General features: G+C 31.6%; 1 protein-coding gene and 1 long non-coding RNA gene across 3 annotated transcripts in view; one reads left to right on the top strand and one right to left on the bottom strand.

Moving 5' to 3' along the window:
- LOC111056481 (probable chitinase 2) overlaps window positions 1-6,886 on the top strand; it is a 184,983-nt gene extending 178,097 nt beyond the window's left edge. For both annotated transcript variants that reach the window (XM_039443274.1, XM_039443273.1), the window contains 2 exons: window positions 3,196-3,321; window positions 3,995-6,886. In XM_039443274.1, coding sequence (XP_039299208.1) covers window positions 3,196-3,321; window positions 3,995-4,240 — 372 coding nt within the window. In that variant the 3' untranslated portion in view covers window positions 4,241-6,886. The remainder of the gene's footprint in view (window positions 1-3,195; window positions 3,322-3,994) is intronic.
- On the bottom strand, window positions 4,611-10,570 carry LOC120355031. The gene is made up of 2 exons (XR_005573376.1): window positions 10,475-10,570; window positions 4,611-7,961 (listed from the first exon to the last, which is right to left on the bottom strand). It is a non-coding gene; the product is annotated as an uncharacterized LOC120355031 (long non-coding RNA).
- Between the last annotated feature and the right edge of the window lie 9,580 nt (window positions 10,571-20,150).

The following is a 20,150-nucleotide window of genomic DNA, read 5'->3' on the forward strand; positions in this document are numbered from 1 at the left end:
GGAGTAGCATTTGCTGATGATACAGCCATTATATGTTCCGGGGAAAGGTTTGGAACAACTTATTAGCTTTGGCAGAGTCTGAGATTCATAAAGTCATGCTTTGGTTTAATAGGAATCTACTTTCTCTTAAGAACATAGAGAAATCTAAATTTTTGGCCTTCTCACTAGCTAGTACAGGTAGACCACAAGAGAATGAACTTCAATTACATGACTGTGCTCATCCTGGCAACTTGCCCTGCAACTCCCCTTCCATTGAAAGAGTTGATTGGGTAAAATATTTAGGAATAATAGTTCATGATCTTTTCCGATGGAACAAACATATCCTATATTGTAACTAAATTGAGAAAACTGGTATTAATATTCGTGAAACTTCGTCATAATATCTTGCCTGCACAAAAACTGAGAACAGTATATTATGCTATGTTTGAATCTATTGTTAGATATGGAATACTTATTTGGGGAGGTGCATATTACAATCATTTAGATCCACTTATAAAAGTACAAAAACATGCATTAAAAATTATCAACTACAGACTCAGACTCCACTCAACCGAACTGCTATTTGAAGAATATAAAGTTTTAAGCGTTCGGCAACTATACATAAATAGTACAGTTCTCATCTTCATCAAAAGAAACCCTCATTTAATTAACAAGCAATGTAGACCATGCGCACAACACTAGATCTATAGATATGGAGTTTACATTGCTTGAAGAAATACAACTTTTGGTCAGAAATCTGTAGGCCTACTATATATAGGCTGTGGCATAAATTTTGCAATTTTCTTCTGCCATCATTATTTCGGTAACGGTAAAGCATTTTAGGACCCATGTTTTCGTTTATTTTAATAACGTCACAAAAACAATCACGCAGTTTGTTGGTATATTTTAAAAAAACAATCTGTATACTTTCTACTGAATGAGAAAACCAGCACAAAGCCTGTACAATGCTCAAATCAATATCAATAGCATGTCTCATTTCTTTGATTAAAAATAAAAACTGAATCGTGATCAATCGTAATCTAGTCTCAAGATATTTTCATAATAGAATTATTTATTAAATCATTTTTTCTCTTCAAAGTACTTTCAACATTTGAAACAATGGAATTGCAAAATAATTTGACATAAATTAATATAAAAGGACTCAGTCGCAAATCATTTTAGTATTTTGGGATAGGGTAATATTGCTAATCAGCCAATTTGGCGCTATTGAAATTTAAATTATATTGATATCATTAAAAATGTGTTTTTTTCATAATATGGGTTTTATACTATGTAGATCAACAACAACAGACAATATAGTACCGTATTAGACTATTTATAAAATAATAATAGTTATTGAACAACAAACTTTATTTTAATTGCTGATTATAACTATTTCTATTCAAATACTATTATTACTAGTGAGCCTCTGACTGGAGAACTCACTCAAAATACCTCTGATATTCTGTCAGATATTTTATTGAAAGCAGGGGAAAGTCTAGAAGAGTTGTATTGAGTTATTGCCTAATTATTATTGCATGCAATTGATAATCCAGCTGACAGCTCTTTGTTATTTCTAATGATATTCTTCTGATGCACTTCCAATGTTAACCTGTGATTTCCTAACTTTAAACATATACCCAACAAGGGAAATGATAAATAGTTATGATCAGCTGATTATAAAAATTATTTTAGCTTTGAATTTTCTTAACCTTGGGAAACTTTTTTTTGGTTTTGTTAGTTGTATTAAAACTGATTTATTGCAAGCAAATATTCCGTATGCCTTTTGAATGATTATTCTTCTTGTGATTGTTGAGTCTATCTATAGTATACACTATATATAGTCATTTTGAAGGCTTATCCTTTTTTTACTAAAAAAGGACGAAGGAGTGAGTCAATTTCGTTGTCCAACGAACTTTACCTGTAAAAAGGTTCGAGGAATACGTGTTCAAAATTTGAAGCTGATTGATTAAATTGTTCAAATGTTATTGTAGAGCATTCGAACAAATAAACCCACACAGACGGACAACGACCTTGAGTCAAAAGTAAGAACTCGCTGACGCTCGTTCAATTTGAAAAAAATTATATAGACCCTACATTCTTTTTTATTCTCTTTGTAATTCTATATTCTAACAAATGAATAGGCTTACATTTATCATCTTGACAGAGTGAAAAAACTGATATCGATATGTAAAACGATTCTGCTTTTTCTGTAATGATGATTCAATTAATCTATCTTAATTATGTTTTAGGCTAGTGGTATACTACCAGTATTTATAGGTATTTTTGTCATAGGGATGGAGTTGACTACAAAAGATATAAGCCTCGTAAATAAATCCTTTTCTCAATTGAATTTTGGTTATCAAAATAGGCCTGCATGATGTTGGATATTGCCATGGTTTCTACGGAAAGATGGATCACGAAAAATGAAAAATAAGAATATAGCAGTTCTCCGTCCCAGAGTTGTCCATATTCTAGGGCTGTTGGCAATTGCAGGATATTTTTTAATCATATAATGGGTAAATTGCAATAAAACTAGAATCTAGTGGCTAGCAACTAGCCATCAACTCTTGCTAGTGCAAAAATTCAATAATTGATAATAAATAAAAGTAAATAATTGATAATTAAATTGATTATAAATTAATAAATAAATACAAATAATTGATAATTCAATAGAAAAATCATATGCTAATTCTAGGTAGATGCACCTAATCACATGTTTCTGGAAAATTCTTAGGATATGATCACATTGGATGTACGTGCTAGTGCAAGTGAGATCATGCATGATCAAGAGCGCAAATGAAAAATAAAATCTGGAAAGAGCCAGAGGAATACTCTCACTGAACGCGTGTACTTGTTGGTGGCGTTCAGTGTGAGCAGCTATAGGAAATTCACAACATGTTTCTATGGCTCTTCCCAGATTTTGTTCATCATCTGCACACTTGATCATGCATGATCTCACGTACACTTGCACATCCAATGTGATCAAACTCTTGAGCAAATACTAGGTCCAGCAGCTGTTGCTACGTCAGTTTTATCCACATGCATTGAGCGGTTGCCAGGGGCGACCAGAATATTTGTAGTTCCACCTCGGCCTAGTTAGTGCTAGCCAACTTTATTCAACCGAGTCTTGAAAATTACTTGAAATCACAAATTGATATTTAGCTTTTGTTCACTCAATGTGAACAAAGTTTGATGAAAATTATGTGATGACAGATTTGTGCGGAATTGGCAAAAGACTCAACATGGCAAGAGTGGTGGGACAACACGACAAAGACGCAATTCGCCAGGAATGGAGAGAAAGTTATTTCTTTCGACAATGAAATCAGCATTGGAGAAAAAGTATGTATTGAGTATTTATTATAAAATGTAATATATTCATTATTATGGTATCACTTTTTGTGTAGTTGAGAAGTTGATAATGTGGTAATTATTCATATTGAATGAAAAAGACTAAGAAATTGTCAAAAACCACAGATTTATTGATACTTATAAGACCGGCTTCGGTTATTACACCGCATTGTCAATCTCTGATAAACTAAAACAGTTTATTGACAATGGTGTAATAACCGAAACCGGTCTTTCTATGTATCAATAAATCTGTGGTTTTTGACAATTTCTTGGTCTCTTTCATTCATTATGGTATTCATTCATTATTATGTAAAATTGTCATTTTGATTCCCTATACAAACAAGACTAACTTTCCATAATGAATATACTTATTGATTTCATCCTTCATTATTATTTCTGAATTATTGAATTGGTGAAAAAACAAAAATGAGTCAAATCCAAGGATCCAAGAAAGAATGAGGAAGGAAGGACTTTGCCGCTCTGTAATAATTGAATAAAATAATGGCTTTTGAATTTTTGTACAGAAATCAATCGTGTTGCATCCACTTGTTCATTTCGATAGCTGTTATATTAGAATACGAATTTGTTTTTAAAAAATCGTTTCATGTGTTTGCGTAGTTGATGCTATTTATTATTGACTTGATTATGAATATTGTGTGTACAGGTGAAATTTGCAATGCGTAACAAATTGGCTGGCATGATGGTATGGTCAGTGGACACAGATGACTTCAGAGGCGAATGTCACCAACAGGAACCATTTACCATTCTCAGGGTGATTGAGAAATCAATGGCTACATCATTACAAGAAATCGAAAAGCATAAGAAACCCAATGCAGCCGTTCAATCGATTTCTGTGTCATTAGCACTACTATTCTGCATGCTGCATGTACTATTGTATTGCAATCACTGAAGCAACAACGTTCTATTTCAGAAAACTTTCACCACCAAGTGAACTGTTGACATTAAGTCGATATTCATAGACTACTGTGAACAAATATTGTTGAAAGAAATTCAAAACAATTTAAAGATAATGAATTAATTAATACCTGCAAAAAGATGAATGCAGATAGGACCTATCTGTATTTAGCTACATGGGTGGATTTTTTTTTTTAATTTGATAGATTAGTCCATAATAGAGATGATAATAATATTAGTGTAGCATATTGAAGTAGGGCTATACTCGACAAAAAAAATCCATAGAAATCAGTGATTGTGTTTGTGCGTTGTAAGCACGTTATATAGAATGAGTCCAGTTACACACACATCGATTTTTGGACATACGAGTTTTTTCGTCCTTATAAATTATATTAGATTGAACATCTTGACAAACAGATGATGTGTTTATGTGTTTGTCGAGTTCCGTTTAATCTAGTAGTAAGGACGGTAATATAATCGAACGTCCAAATGTTGATGTTTGTGTAACTGGCTGAAGGGTCCCATTACACAGTGGCGGCTCGTCCTATGTGTTCAATGGTTCATTGAACCCCCAGAATTGAACCAACTCCTATAGAATGATGAATTCTACTCATATAATTATATTTTTATTTCATACTCATGAAATTACATCACAAAATTTTTCATCTACGTAAACTTAACGTCGTTGTCTTGCGGCCGGTGCCGGAGTGGCTTGCTTGAAACAGCACCGAATGGCATGACGAGACGGGTGGTGGTGGAAAGCAGTGTTCATTCCCTGATGTGAACCCAAAAACATGGCTGGGTGAGGTAGTGGAACAGAGGAGGGGAATCGGTTTGCTAGCACGGATTTGGTTCACAATCCTGACTGAACCATGTTTCCACGAGTTCATCGAGTTCATCCGAGAGTAGCCGAACCTAGCCGAGGCAAGTGAAGCATTCGGTAAACCTCGGAATGAATCATGAGTATTTGTGATACGGATTCAGTAGCAGTGCCATCTTGAACATACAGTAACCAATAAATTCAAATTTGGTGGCAGTAAACAGGTAAACAGTAGAAAAGCGGTAAACAAGAAGTAGAAAGCGTGACAGTTTTGAGGTTATACGGTACGGTTTCGGGTATGATATATAAGCTTACTGTATACAGTTGTGATAGATTTCACAGCATTTTTTGTTATATAAATTTGTTTTGCGTGTTGAAGAATATAGACTTGTAATTTCTAGTGTGTTTCGTGTATTTGTGAGGAATTCTAGTATGTCCATTTTGTTTTAGTGAGAGTGTGAATATAATTTATAGAGTGTTAGATACCGTAACATCATTTTGATGAAGGAATATGTATAAGGTTCATTATCTGTTAAGACAAACATTATTAATATTGAGGATAGGTGTAAAATAAAACATGTTGGTAGATTTACTCCCAAAGTAAAAATTGAACAAGAAAAATATGAACAGGACAAAAAATCTATATTTGTAGAAAATATGCTTAATCTTTGAAGGGTAATTCTTTAAAATTATTATTGATCACCTTTACACTAGATTATGCTCAATACTCTAAGCTATATCCTCTTGACATTTCTCCCCAATAGATCATGAGGTTGAACCCCCAAGCTAAAAGATCACGAGCCGCTACTGCATTACACATACCGTACCGGTAGTAAATAGCAAGAGCATAGATGCCTGATCGATTATAGTCTCAACATACCCACACAGCACGGTTATATATCTGATAGGTATCAGATACTGCACACACGTCTTTTTTAATATTTTGATTAAATATAATAATTTAAATAAAATTCTTTAATTTTCACCACTGTCAGAAGCATACTCCAAAACAAAACAGTTCCTTACATAGAGCCTGAGGGAGATTTAAAATTTTATTATGAAAATGATAACCTAATGGAATTTGATAGTAAAAAATAAGAACATATTCAATTTAGTAATATGCTGATTTTAATTTTATATTCATGTTCTTGGACAAAGTCCTTGAATGAGTTCAATTTCAATTTACAATACATAGGTTATTTATACTTATACTAAATAATAATAATGACAATGATAATGACTCACCCTTTTTAGAAAACATACAATTAATACTAGAAGCTAATAATTCAAATACATTTTTCTGTCAATTCATAATAAAATGAATAATATTATCCCACAAAGTGTGTTAAGTTTGATTCCCACTTTAATAACATTTAACTGTTTCAAAACTACATTTCATCTCCACATTAATACCAAGTTTTCTCTTTTCCATTATATCACTTTACATTTCAATTCAAGATAAACCTTTAATAATAAAACTGCACTAGCTAAATCTTTTAACACACAACAAAGAAAGGTTGTACATCTACCATCACGAAAAATACCAAACAGAACAAGACTTCGCTTCTTTCCCTCCAGTTTTTAACTGCCATAACGTTTTATACCACTCAATTTCCCTCCATATATTAGAATAATTCTTTTTGTTATTTATTTACTGTTCAAATTTAATAAAAATGCTATTTATTTGATTTAAATTTATATTTGGCTTTTTGTATATTGTTTTATTGAAATTCTGTAAATGATAACATTATGTAAAATTTATGTTAATGTAATTGGTACAACTCTTTTGATTTATTTAATAAAATTATCAATTATTTCATCTTTTAAAGTGTTTCATTATTTTTTATTTTGAAATTTTAGTATTGGAAACTTTATATTTAATAACTTTGTTGTGTTGGCATCTAACCTACAAACATTATTTTGAATTATCAACAATACAATGAAAAATGAACTTTCGACTATTGATATTTCTCTATTTGATTATACAGTATCAATGTTTTGTTCAGCGCTAAATTCAAATGATTTATCTTTTTAATAAGTAACATTATAATACATATCATTGAAACCTACAATACATATCAGAAAAATACGGATGCATATCTGATATATCAGTTATATATCAGATAGGTAGAAATCTCCACTTTTGAGATATGTACCAAACAGGTATCAGTGATACATAACTGATACATTTTATTGAAGCATGTCAGTTATGTAACAGTGATATGTTACGTAACTGATATGTTTCATTGATAAGTATCAGTTACATATCAGTGATACATAACTGATATGTATCACTGATACTCTCTTGGTACATATCACAAAAGCGGACATTTCTACCTATCTGATACATAACTGATATAGATCAGGTATGTACCAGATATGTGAACAATGTACATATTGTATACCTATCAGATATGTATCACCTTGTACATATCTTTTTTCATTACATTTTTGAAGTTTTATACTTAACAGGTATCAGAATACAATTTGAAAATGTTAATATTACAATACATAGGGGCTAGAGGATGAAAGGATAATAATTAATCAATAGAATAATGAGCATGGATGAATTTAAAATTAATTCAATCATATAATTTGAAAAGAGTAACAAACATAAAAATTTAAATGTATAAGAGATTCTAAATTTCAATATATAAGACATACATGAAATAATATTCTGTTGGACCAAGTTAAATAAAAATTATAATATAAAATGACAAACTAATATTTTCGATACAATAGTACTTACAATTTCATACTTTTAATTATAATAAAGAAGCAAAATAATATTTTTGGTACAATATTTACAATTTTATACTTCATGTTAAGCTTCTTCTCCTATACATCTCCTTCTTCTCTCTCCTCACTTTCATCAGTATGTGATGATATACAGAGCCTAGAAAAAAAAGTAAATCATTACAGCAAATTAAAAATTCAATAAAAGTTGATTTCCAAGCAAGTTTCTCGTCTAAATATGCAAACGTTCTAAATAATAGTAATATTAGGAAAAAGAAACCTCCAACGAGATGTGAAGATTATAGATAGGGTTAGTGGAAATTATGAAAACAGCACATTGGGGGATCTTTATGGAATTAAAAAGTTACTTTTAATTTTTTAATTAGATTTTTGAATCAAGTATTTTTATTCAAATATGACCCCCAATGAGATATATAAGATGGCCCAAAAGAAGTCAGGAGTGCCCATTCCGAGAGGGTTACACCGACTGTATCATTGAAATTGGCTTTGTTACAAAACAAATCTTGAGGTCGTTGCAAAAATATAATAATAATAAATGAAACTAGAATAGATTTATCACGATGACTGGTGACCTTTTGATCTTTATTTGGTAAAGAATGAAGACCTGCCTTGTCAAGATTTGTTACCTAGGCCTTTCAACAAATCTTCACTCGGTTTATTGAAAAGAAATGCTGATCATTGCCCTTGAGTAGGCCATTCAACAGAAATGGAAATAGCTAGATTAAGCTAGTCTCCCGGCTACACAGGCCAAAGAAGTTATTGACTCTTTGAATGTTTTCAATTTTTGTATTGGTCTATCAAGGTCTTTAAAAAATACAGGTCATGACACAATCCCGTGATGCATTGCAAAATCGCCATTTTATGGGGTTCTAGTTCACCAATTTTCAAATTTATCAGCTGTTATCATTATAGATTGAACAACATGTTGTGTTATTTTGTTATATTGTTCAAGGAATATTGCTTGGCTTTGAATTGTAAATAAATTCTTCCAACAACATAATAATATTTAGATTCCAACTAGGAACTGAATTGTTGATTTTTAGATTTAATTGATTGGGAACCTAAATCTATTTTTGAGGTTAGCCTTTTTTCCCAATGTCTTATGAGTCATAATAGCTCACAAGAATAACAATATTTTTTATAATTAGAAAATGAATTATTGAACCATTTATCATTGAAATTTCATAATTAAAAAATCAAAAACTAGAATTTACATAACATCTGAACCAGAATATTTTTTTAAAAGTGTAATGCATGATTTTGTTATGAGCGGATTGGAATTTCAAATGTACCGCCATAAAGACCCCACATATAATGGCTGCTACATTAGGATACGAGTGTCATGACCTCATGACCAATACTGGTCCCCAAACAAATCTTGAGGCAGTCCCAAAAATATTATTATAGAATGATAAATGATTATAGAAAGTGAAATAGATTTATCACAACAACTGATGACCTTCTGACCTTTATTTTTAAAAAAATCCCTTGTCAAGCTGGGTCATTCAAAAAATCTTCACTCAGTTTATTCATCAGATATGCTGATCATTGCTTATTACTGCCCCTCCAATAAACCATCCATCAGATGTAAATAATTAGATTAAGCTAGTCAAAACAATGTCCAAGGATATGTTGAACAAAAGTGGATCACCAAGAGTCTTCAATTACACATGAAATTATCATTATATCAATAAAATATCAAGCTTCTACGGCTGTGTAACAGGCTGAAAAAACAATTTAATGGTGATAACTTTTTTGAGTTTTTCGATTAGCATTATAGGAAGCTATTGAAATTGAATAGGTAGTTTTCTCAGGATAAGATTTGTTTTCTGATTATCACTTTTTGAGATATGAGCGCCTAAAGTTTCAATTTTTGGGACAGATTATTTCAATTTCGGTAAGAGATACATTTTTTGAGAGAGTTCTTCCATTTATAAAAGTAACTTTCAGATGAGCTATTTTCGGGAATTTTTTGTGAATGCAATAACTTTCTCGAAAATGTATATTGTCAGGGAACTTTCACTTTATTCAATCAACCATTTTTTTCAATACAATGAAAAATGTATCCTCATCATTCCATGAATCAATTTTTTACTGAATTTGAAATGATCTGTCCCAAAAATTTCAACTTTAGAAGCTCATAACTGAAAAACTACTAATCGGAGAAAACTTTTTTTTTCAATAATTTGATTGTATGGTAAGAGATGTAGAATTTCTCTCTCCATAATTGAAAGAAGAAGACGTTGATGTTGTCAACACAACATTTGTTTAAAATTAATTTTCATTACAGAACTAGGTTTCATGGTAACAGGAAATATGTGGAGGTGAAATGGTTGGAGGAATGTGTGGTGAAGATGTGGTAAGTGCTACCATAAAACCTGGTTGTGTAATGTAGAATAATTTTTAACAAATATAGTGGTATTGACATCAATTTCTTTTTCTTTCAGCTTTTTCATATTGATAGCTTGTAAAGTAGAAATTTTTCAGCTTGTTGCACTCCCTGCCCACTAAGAAACACACCATTGCACGATTAGGACTGAAAAATGCATCATTAGGACTAAAAAACGCACCATTGGGACTGAAAAAAATGTAACTAGGAAATCAAAAGTGACTAATAGGCTATTGCTGGTTGGAATTAATTTTTCAACTTACTCCTGCTGATCCTCAATTTTGCTTCCACAAACCAAGGTGCAATGATAGGGTTCATTTCTTTCTTGATAGCTGTGCTATTGTGCACATTTTTAGTGGCTGGAACATAAAATATCACAAAGGATTGGTTTAATCATGTTGAAAATTAAAAAAATGTATGAGAACATTCTTTATTAGATACAGTAGCTCTATCCTTTTTCAACTTCACACCAAAGATATCTAATTGTTTGTGAACTGAATAGAAATATAATGAACTACAAAAAAATGTTAACAATTATGAAAATTTCAATTGAATCACAACAGAATATACTTTCTTGATGAATGAAAAATATTTGATATAAAATTAATGAATTATGAGAAGAATCACCAATGATATTAGATGTACTTGAATAACTTACAAAGTTTGAAGCTGAAGTATGAAATACATAACATAATAGTTAAATAGTAGGTAGAAGGTATAATACCGTAAGTTATTATATAATATATGAGGAGGGTCTCTGCAAGGTTAAGAAAACCTGAGCGCAGAGGCCGAGTGTTGAAATTTTTCAAAAATTAATAGGAAATATTAAATTTTCTCAGATCAAGAGAAAGATAACTGAGAGATTTTCACAGTATAACAATGTAAAGCTGGGGTTATACCAAAGTCATTAACAAATTTCTAATAACTTAATCCTTATATGGTATATAGATTCTATTACTTTTAACGGAACTTGACAAACACATTCATGATGTTCACCATGTGTATGATAAGTTACATTCAATCTAATAGATTGGGTTATTAACATTTTGTTAATAACGTTGGTTTTTAAACGCGGCTTCAAACATTATTCATCATAATAATATTATTATTCATTATAATAATATGGTAGTGAGTAACATGGTTCACATTTATCTACCAAATCATTGGTTTATATGCTAACCTACTTTTAAACAAAAACATGATATCTTCTTAAAAATATGAATCTTAAAAATAGTTGAATGGATACTTTTTAAGAAATGGTTTAATCTTCAAAATGAAGATTTTGAAATAACACTCACATATCAATTCACAATAAAGAAATGAAAAATCTTAGAAATAAATAATAAATTAAAAATATGAAGAATCTTGAGAAAGATGCAAATCATCATAGATAATCAATTAATAGTAATTATGGTAACCGTCTCATTCAAAAAAACAATATTAATCATTGGTCAGAATCTAGTGAATAGCCTATAATTCTTTATACCCTATATAAGCCTATAATCTACTGAGCATATATTTCAGTCAAAGAAATTATTCCAATTTCTAAACACATATCATGCTAAAGAGTTTCATACCTTGGCTATGGTGGGGTGTACCATGATGCAATAGCATCATTATAATCCTACATGAAGGTTATGTAAGCATATAGGCCTAGCCTTTTGAATAACTCTCATCAAATTAATTATCAATGATTCTAGTACACACATGTAGAATGCCTACACATTGATTTCAAAACCCTACTTTTTTGCACAAATTTCGAAAGATGAAAGGAAAGATACAAAACTGTCCAGGAAAAAGACCAGCTAAACTATAAAATAATAAAATAAATATTTTTATTGCATAAAAAGCTGTACAATTACAGATATGGCAAACGTCAATTATTATAAAAACAAATGAAATACATGAAAATGATCAATGTCACAAAGTACAAAACACAAAAGTACAATAAGTTATCAACCATAGCTATTAATTGATAAGTACACAATATTATTGAAATGTATCCACTAATTATCCATGTATTCCTTTATGGAATAGAAGCCACCATTCAATAAATATTTCTTCAATTGGGCTTTAAATACATTTTTATTTGTTTTAATAGATTTTATTTCATTTGGGAGCCTATTGTAAAAAACTCTTCCTTGATAGAATGGTTTTTTCTTTGCTATTGCTAAATTAACATTGGGAAAATGATAGTTATTAGCAGTTCTTGTTCTATGACTGTGGATATTGCTATTAGTGGGTAGAAAATTATTATCAACGGTGCTAAGGATAGTCTTGTATATGAACAAAGATGGAAATGTGAGAATACTTTCAATTTTGAAACAATCTCGGCAGGACTGATATCTCGTCAGTTTACACATACATCTAATGGCTTTTTTGTAAAGTAAATATTTTTCTTACATTTCTTTCAGAAGAATTGCCCCAAACTGTTACTCCATATCTCAGATGACATTCAAATAAAGCAAAATATATGCATTCAAGTATATTGAAAGTTAAATGTTATTGACTGATACATATGCATTCAACTCCAGCCGCTCACAGTCATTCTCAGCATTTAGGATGCTAGTGTCATCCGCATTAGTAATATCAGCTCCTAATCCACTGCCCATATCATTTATGTAGATGTTAAAAAGAAGCGGACCTAGCACCGATCCTTGAGGGACTCCAAATTTGAGTTCTCTTAACTTAGATTTAAAATTGCCATTGCTGTTTTTTATTCCAACATATTGTACTCTGTTAAGTAGGTATGACTCAAGTAATTTCAGTGCAAGCCCTCTAACGCCAATATTTTCTAATTTATTTAGTAGAATTGTAAGTTCAACTGTATCAAATGCCTTGCTGAGGTCAACAAAAGTGGCTGCTGAATGTTTTTTTCTTATCCAAATTATCAATAATTCTATTCACAAAGGTAGCAACTGCTGTTTCTGTGGATTCTCCTTTCATGAACCCATGCTGGTCAACACTAAGGAGTTTGTACTTATTAAAGAAAGACACTCTTCTATTTTCTAATACTTTTTCAAATATTTTTGAGAATGTGGATATAATTGACACCGGTCTATAGTTCTCTATGTTATCCCTCTCCTTACATTTAAACAGTGGAATAACTTTCACAATCTTCAAGTTTCTTGGGAATACACACATCTCGAAAGATTTGTTCATGATAAAGGCAAGAGGTGTACAAATAAAAGTGTCACATTTCTTTGCCAACCAGTTAGAGAATCCATCATGACATTCTGACTTTTTGTTTTTGAGTGTTCTTATAACCTGCGGAACCTCATCTGCGGATACTGATGTCAAATATACTGAATTTAATGAATTAGTTGATGTGTTCCTACAATATTCAAACCTCTGCTTCCCCCTGCCTTTCCGTATTTTTTCAGCCACAGATACATAATGATCATTGAAGACTTTGGCTATTTTCACTGGGTCTTCAACTTTTGAATCCTCTGTTTTGATTTCGATTATAGATTTACTTTTTCTATTATAAGCTCTATTACCCACCTCATTATTTATAATATTCCATGTAGTCTTACTTAAGTTGTCTGAATGTGATATTTGCCTAGTGATGAATTGTGTTTTGCATGTGTTTGAAATGTTCTTGTATTCTTGTTTTTTTTTTTGTTTTAATAAGTTTTTGAGAGTATTAGTTTTGTATTGCCTATAGAAAAGAGCTCATCTAACATAATTATTCATCCATTCATTCTGTTTAAGCTGTGATACTTTCTTTCTTTTTAGCGGGAACGCCTGATTTTTGTGAGATGTTAAAATTTTTAAGAATGATTCATACATTTCATCAATATTACAAGACCGATATACATCATCCCAAGATTCTATTCTCAGTAGTTCATGAAAAGCATTTACATTATGTTCATTATAATCTCTGAAATACGTGAAGGGTGTTTGGGGTTTACCCTGAGACCTTCATCAACTTCATCGCTAAATATTTCTATTATTTGGGAGTGATGATCAGATATATATGTTTTTACAGCTTCAGCCCTATAAAAATCCTCATTCAAATCGGTTGCAATATTATCAATAATTGTTTCAGAGTGTATTGTTTCTCTAGTAAAGCTATGAATACATAAACTTGAATTATGTGATAGTAGCATGCCTCTGAGTGAACTGCTCTCATTTGTCACCTCGGCTGTATTTATATTAAAATCCTCTAAAATTATTTTATTCATGTTAATGGGTAGTTTTGACAGTATCTTATCTGAGTTTTCTATGAATGGCTTAAAACCTCACAAGAAGGTGATCTATACAAAGACAATAAATAAATCTCTCCATTCTGTAACTCAATTGATAACAAACAAACTTCAAGAATCTTTTCTTCACAAGAATCCTCTAGCAAATGGGAGTTTGTAACATTAGATATAATGTTTCTATCATTTTTGAAAAAGATTGATACCCCACCTCCTCTATATGACTCTCTACAAAAATATGTAATAAAGCTGTAACCACTTATATTGACAAGATTGATTTCAGAAGATTTCAGTCCATGTTCTGACAAACACAAGATATCTGGCTTCATCTCATCTAAAACTACATCTAATTCTAAAAGTTTATTTTTCAAGTGTTGTATGTTCAGGTGCATAATTCTAATATTTCCCTTCTTGCAGCCTGAATCTTTACCATTACTTATTGAAGTTGGATTCTCATTAGTCTTCCTATCGAGTGATTGCTCAAGAGGTGAAAAATCTATCCTAAAAAAACATCAGTGTTATCATGATTGTGTTGACCCAATGGAATAGGTTGTTTAGAAGATTCTACGGTGTCACTAATCTTAGCTGCAGTATTTAAACAATTATTATCAAGTAAAACGTATCTGATGGTTCAAGGAAAAGTAATCTAAAACACCATATTTCTAATACCAAGAAGAAAAATCTTGTTCGATACTTACTAATATTTTGAAGATTTCAATTTTCAAACGTCAGTAAACAAAACGAAAATGGTGAATTCCAAACCGTGAACAAACTATTCAGTGATGCAGAACTGCAATGGTCAGTGGTCACCAAAACTGGGCCACAGCTCATGTGCAGAATTGATGCATTATGGGTATTCTTCAAAGAAAGGTATCTGATAGATAACTGAGAGATAACATCTGATACATTGAGAATATGCTCATCAAAACTGTGCCACAGTGCATGTGCAGAAAAGACGCATTGTGGGTAAGTTTTAAAGAATGGTATCTGATAGATAACTGTAAGATAGCATTTGTTATGTTGAAAAACGGCCATTAATGATATCTAACTGATGTGTATCAGAGACATATGGGTCCGTATCACAGAGACAAGTTCTCACAGAGACAAGTAGTGTTTTTGAACGATATTAGTGTCACAGAGACAAGTTTCATAGGAACAAGTATTTTTATAAATGGCAGTCTCACAGGAACAAGTTCCCACAGAGACAAGATAAGTCTCACAGAGACAAGGTGAGTCTCACAGAGACAAGGTCAGTCTCACAGAGACAAGGTCTGTCTCACTGGAACAAGTAGTGTCACTGGAACAAGTAGTGTCACTGGAACAAGAAGAGGGGTGGAGTCCCATTCGAACAAGTGGAGTGTCACAGAGACAAGGTCAGTCTCACAGGAACAAGGTTGGTGTGGTGTGTTGCCTACACATGAAGATGAAGGCATTCCATTTGCTCTAATAAATTGGATGTCATCTGTTTTTTAATATATATACATAATTATATATTATGGTGACATGAATAGAATAGAATGACTGCCTTTATTTTTCTTAAAGAGCGAAGTTGGGGCGCAGTCGACCCTCTCTTACACTCAACTCTCTATCAAGTATTATAACAATACATAAAAATAATACAAATAATATGATTAAAAACAAACAATAGTTAAGTTATCTACTTATTTAAAATAATAACAAATTTTGAATTATTGAAAAGAAAGAGGAAAAAATACATTGAAAATAATACATAACAATGCTGAATAATAGTATTTTCTGATACTTCATCACTTTAGTAAAAAAAAGACACTACAGAGTACAATACAGTAGGCCTTCATAGCAACTGAAGTGTTTGCTATAAATTTCATTTCCTACTTATTATCACTATGTAAATCTCGAAGTGGGTAAGTAAATTACATTATGATTTATTTAAATAGTAAAATAGAACTTTCCTTCAATCAACAAACAACGTGACAAACAACGCTCCTTCAATCCACGTGACATACATAATTATATGAATATATAATTTACATATGTAAAAAATGTGGTGACATCATTTGATGCCAGCTTTAAACGTTTCTCCTGTGGAGAAAAAATGATGAATTTAGTGGACTGTTTAGTGTATCCTAGACATTTAGATTCAAATCTACATAGCAATTGATTCCCCTTTTCATCCAGGATATTTGTGGCTTCTTAAAATTTGAATTTGTTGACTGAGCGAAGTGAGATCTAAGATTCAAGTCGACGGCTTTGCATTTCTCTTTATGTTTATTTGTTCCGCAATTACGGCGAAACGCAGCAATAGATTACCATGAAATTTGACAGGTATATTTATTTTTAAATTGTGCCTCGATGTATATACAAGGTTTTTTGGAAATTTTGCATTTTAAGGTTAAATCAATGGGTAAAGTCTCCTTCGAACGCCAATATTACAGTAAAAATCAGAATAGAATCATCCATAATAATCCAGCTGTTGAGTGGATTTTTAATTACATGCAATAACGCATGCAATTAATATATCAATGTAACTTAATAAAAAATCAGCTGTCGTGTTGACTATTCATTGCATGCAATGACGCATGCAATTAATAACGGAAAGAAAACATAGTATTTTCTCTCGACCTTTATCTGCTTTCAACTCGGGCTGACCTGTTGCCAGTGTGTTGAAGGAGATTAGCTTTTGATGTTAGCATATTTTTGATACACTAACCCCAACAGCCATTAGCCGTTTTCACACCGACATCTTGCCGACACAACATACAAACAGGATTTACTCTTATGGACAGTATGAGACGAGGCTGTGTTTTATAACTGCGCGAGGTCTACTGTTCATAGAACTACTAGTCCAGGATTAAAATGTCGTTTTACAAAAATCATCAAATATTTAATAATTCAATACAATGATACATGTACAAATGTAAAGCTGACTAGCACCGAGGTAGAATCAATTTATTCTTAAATGATTTGAAATATATTTCAAGTTGTTAGGCTTCATTTATTCATTGAACACCTATTTTATCATTATGGGTTTTCAGAACCTATTAGAATTATGTAGATTGCCTTTAATGAATAAATTGATTTCCATGTAAATGTATTTCTACCAAACTCCAAAATAACTATTTAAATGTGACTTTCAACTGTTCAGGTTAAGGCCAAATTTTGATACTGCAGTAACTTATACATAAGTGATATCAATGTAAGAAAGAACAGATTATATACTTCTAGATGGATGGAACAATATTGGAAAGATGTTATCCAACGGTATTAGAATACACACCCCTGACTGTTACTGTATGGGAGTACCACCAGTAATTTATAAATTTTCAATTCAAGAAAAGAGTGGTTATAGATAAAATAGTGTACTCAACGGTTATAATCTTCTCCTATATCTATATTTTTTCTTCTTATTATTTCTCATCTTCTTCCTCTTCTTCCTTCTTCTTCTCCTTTTGTCTCCTTTTTCTATTATCTTCTTCTTCTCGCTTTTTCTTCTTCTCCTCCTGTCGTCTTCTTCTTCTTCTTTCTTCTTCTTCTTCTTCTTCTTCTTCTTCTTCTTCTTCTTCTTCTTCTTCTTCTTCTTCTTCTTCTTCTTTCTCTAGCTTTGTCCGGCAAGGACTGATGTGTTTTTGTATTATGGAGTCCCTTTTGTATAAGGTACCAAGAACAATAACAGGGATATTTCCATCATCATTATCATTATCCTCAAATGATACGAGTCGATCCATTCAGCGTATTCACGCCGATCCATTTCATCTAGGAATACCATCATCTAAATTATGGTAACAATGAAGTGTGCGCAGAAAATCTCACTGGCACTGACTGTACAACTATGAGATTAAGTCAAGACTAGACAAGGTCTAAGATTCAAGTCGACGGTTTTGCATTTCTCTTTATGTTTAAATATTTTTATGTTCCGTATATACGGCGAAACGCGGCAATAGATTTCAATGAAATTTAACAGGTATGTTACTCTTCAAATTGCGCGTCAACGTATTTAAACAAGGTTTTTTGAAATTTTGCATTTCAAGGATGAAACAAAAGGAGAAAGAGTCTCTTTCAAACGCCAGTATTATCGTAAAAATCAGACTATAGAATTATTTATCATAAATCAGCTGTCGAGTGGATTATTAATTGCATGAAATGACGCATGCAATTAATATCCCAATGTGATTTGGTGAAAAATCAGCTGTCGTGTGAACTATTGCAAGCGATGAGGCATGCAATATTGATAACTCAAAGTAGGTAGCTTATTATTTTCTCCCGACTTTTCTCTGCTTTCAACTTGGTAAGTAGGTACTTCAACTCGGTATGATTGTAGCTGTTTACATCAAATTATTAGCATTCTAATGATAATAATTTTACTTAATATCAGTAATTATTGACGATACATTTCAAACAGTCATTAGTGGCTTACACACCGATATTTCGCCGACACGACATAACAGCACATAATTCACCCTGATGGAGGCTGTGGTTTTCAACTGCGCGAGGTCTACTTTTCACAGAACTACTAGTTATTTTTCCAACTGAATAGGTCAACAAATTCTATTGGGAGACATCAAAGAAAAATGCAAGGTGCTGCATTGTGATAAAGTCACGTTCGGCAGACGCCAGTATGTTTTTTCGATGAATAAATTGAACGCAACTTTAGATCTCAATTAAAGATAGATTTCTCTAAGAGTGCTCTTTACTCAAAGGAAGAGTACATTCAACATTACTCCATATGAATGGTATTATGCTTTCTTTCCCCGTGTCTTGTGTATTTGTTACTGTGGGCTGTGTCTTTTTTGTTCGACCATTTAGATTTTTTGACAAGTTCCAAATCCCCCTGATTTAGGTGGGCAGTCAATGCTATTTAATCTATCTATCTATGCATGTAACTGGCTCATAAATATGAAACATGAAACACCATTATGTAATGCACTTACCAAATGCAGTCACAAAATAAGCACTACCAAATGCACTCCCAACTGTTGAAGACACTCCCCTACACTTATGGAGGCTTATAACATTAATCCATTGTACCTTGTTGTTCAATATTGTTTTTTCTCTCAGTAATTAAACAAAATAAAATAATTTTTCTCTCCACAGATGCAAATACAAGAAAAAAGTGGAACAAAACGATGTATGAACTTGAATACAAAAAGAAATCGTTAATACTATATTTATATACCAACACTTTAATAGTGTACTTCTACATAAATCTATCTTAAACCAGAACCACATCTGCAAAGAAAATTAGTTGTAAATAGGCTACGATAGGATATAGTTGACGGGATCAATTCTACTTACTTATTATAATATTTACTATTCACTCTATAGTATTTACTGATTTTCCAAATTTGAATTGAATAAAAAGCTTTTCAAAGATACAGAATATAGGTTTCAAAGTTTCGATCAGTGATTTACTTGTCTAGTGGTCAAATTGACTATATAGATTGTTTTTCATAGAGGGATAAACTGACATATAATAAATACAAGTTTTATAAAAATTGTTCTGTATTGAAAATTTGCCTGAAAACAAAAATTATCGAAATAATCTATCACTTTTAAACAAAGTAGGCTATATATACATATACAAAAGATACCATGTTACATCATTATCGTATCAACGGTAAAACAATAATATTAATTGACAAAATTAAATATCATTTGCAAATAATGTAGTATTGAAAAGCAGTAGTAATCTACTCAATTGCTTCTTAAATTTCATATTTCTTTGATAAATGATTCTTCTTAACTAAGTAGGAAACAT

The sequence above is a fragment of the Nilaparvata lugens genome, chromosome X, assembly GCF_014356525.2.
Source record: "Nilaparvata lugens isolate BPH chromosome X, ASM1435652v1, whole genome shotgun sequence".
NCBI classification, from domain to species: domain Eukaryota; kingdom Metazoa; phylum Arthropoda; class Insecta; order Hemiptera; family Delphacidae; genus Nilaparvata; species Nilaparvata lugens.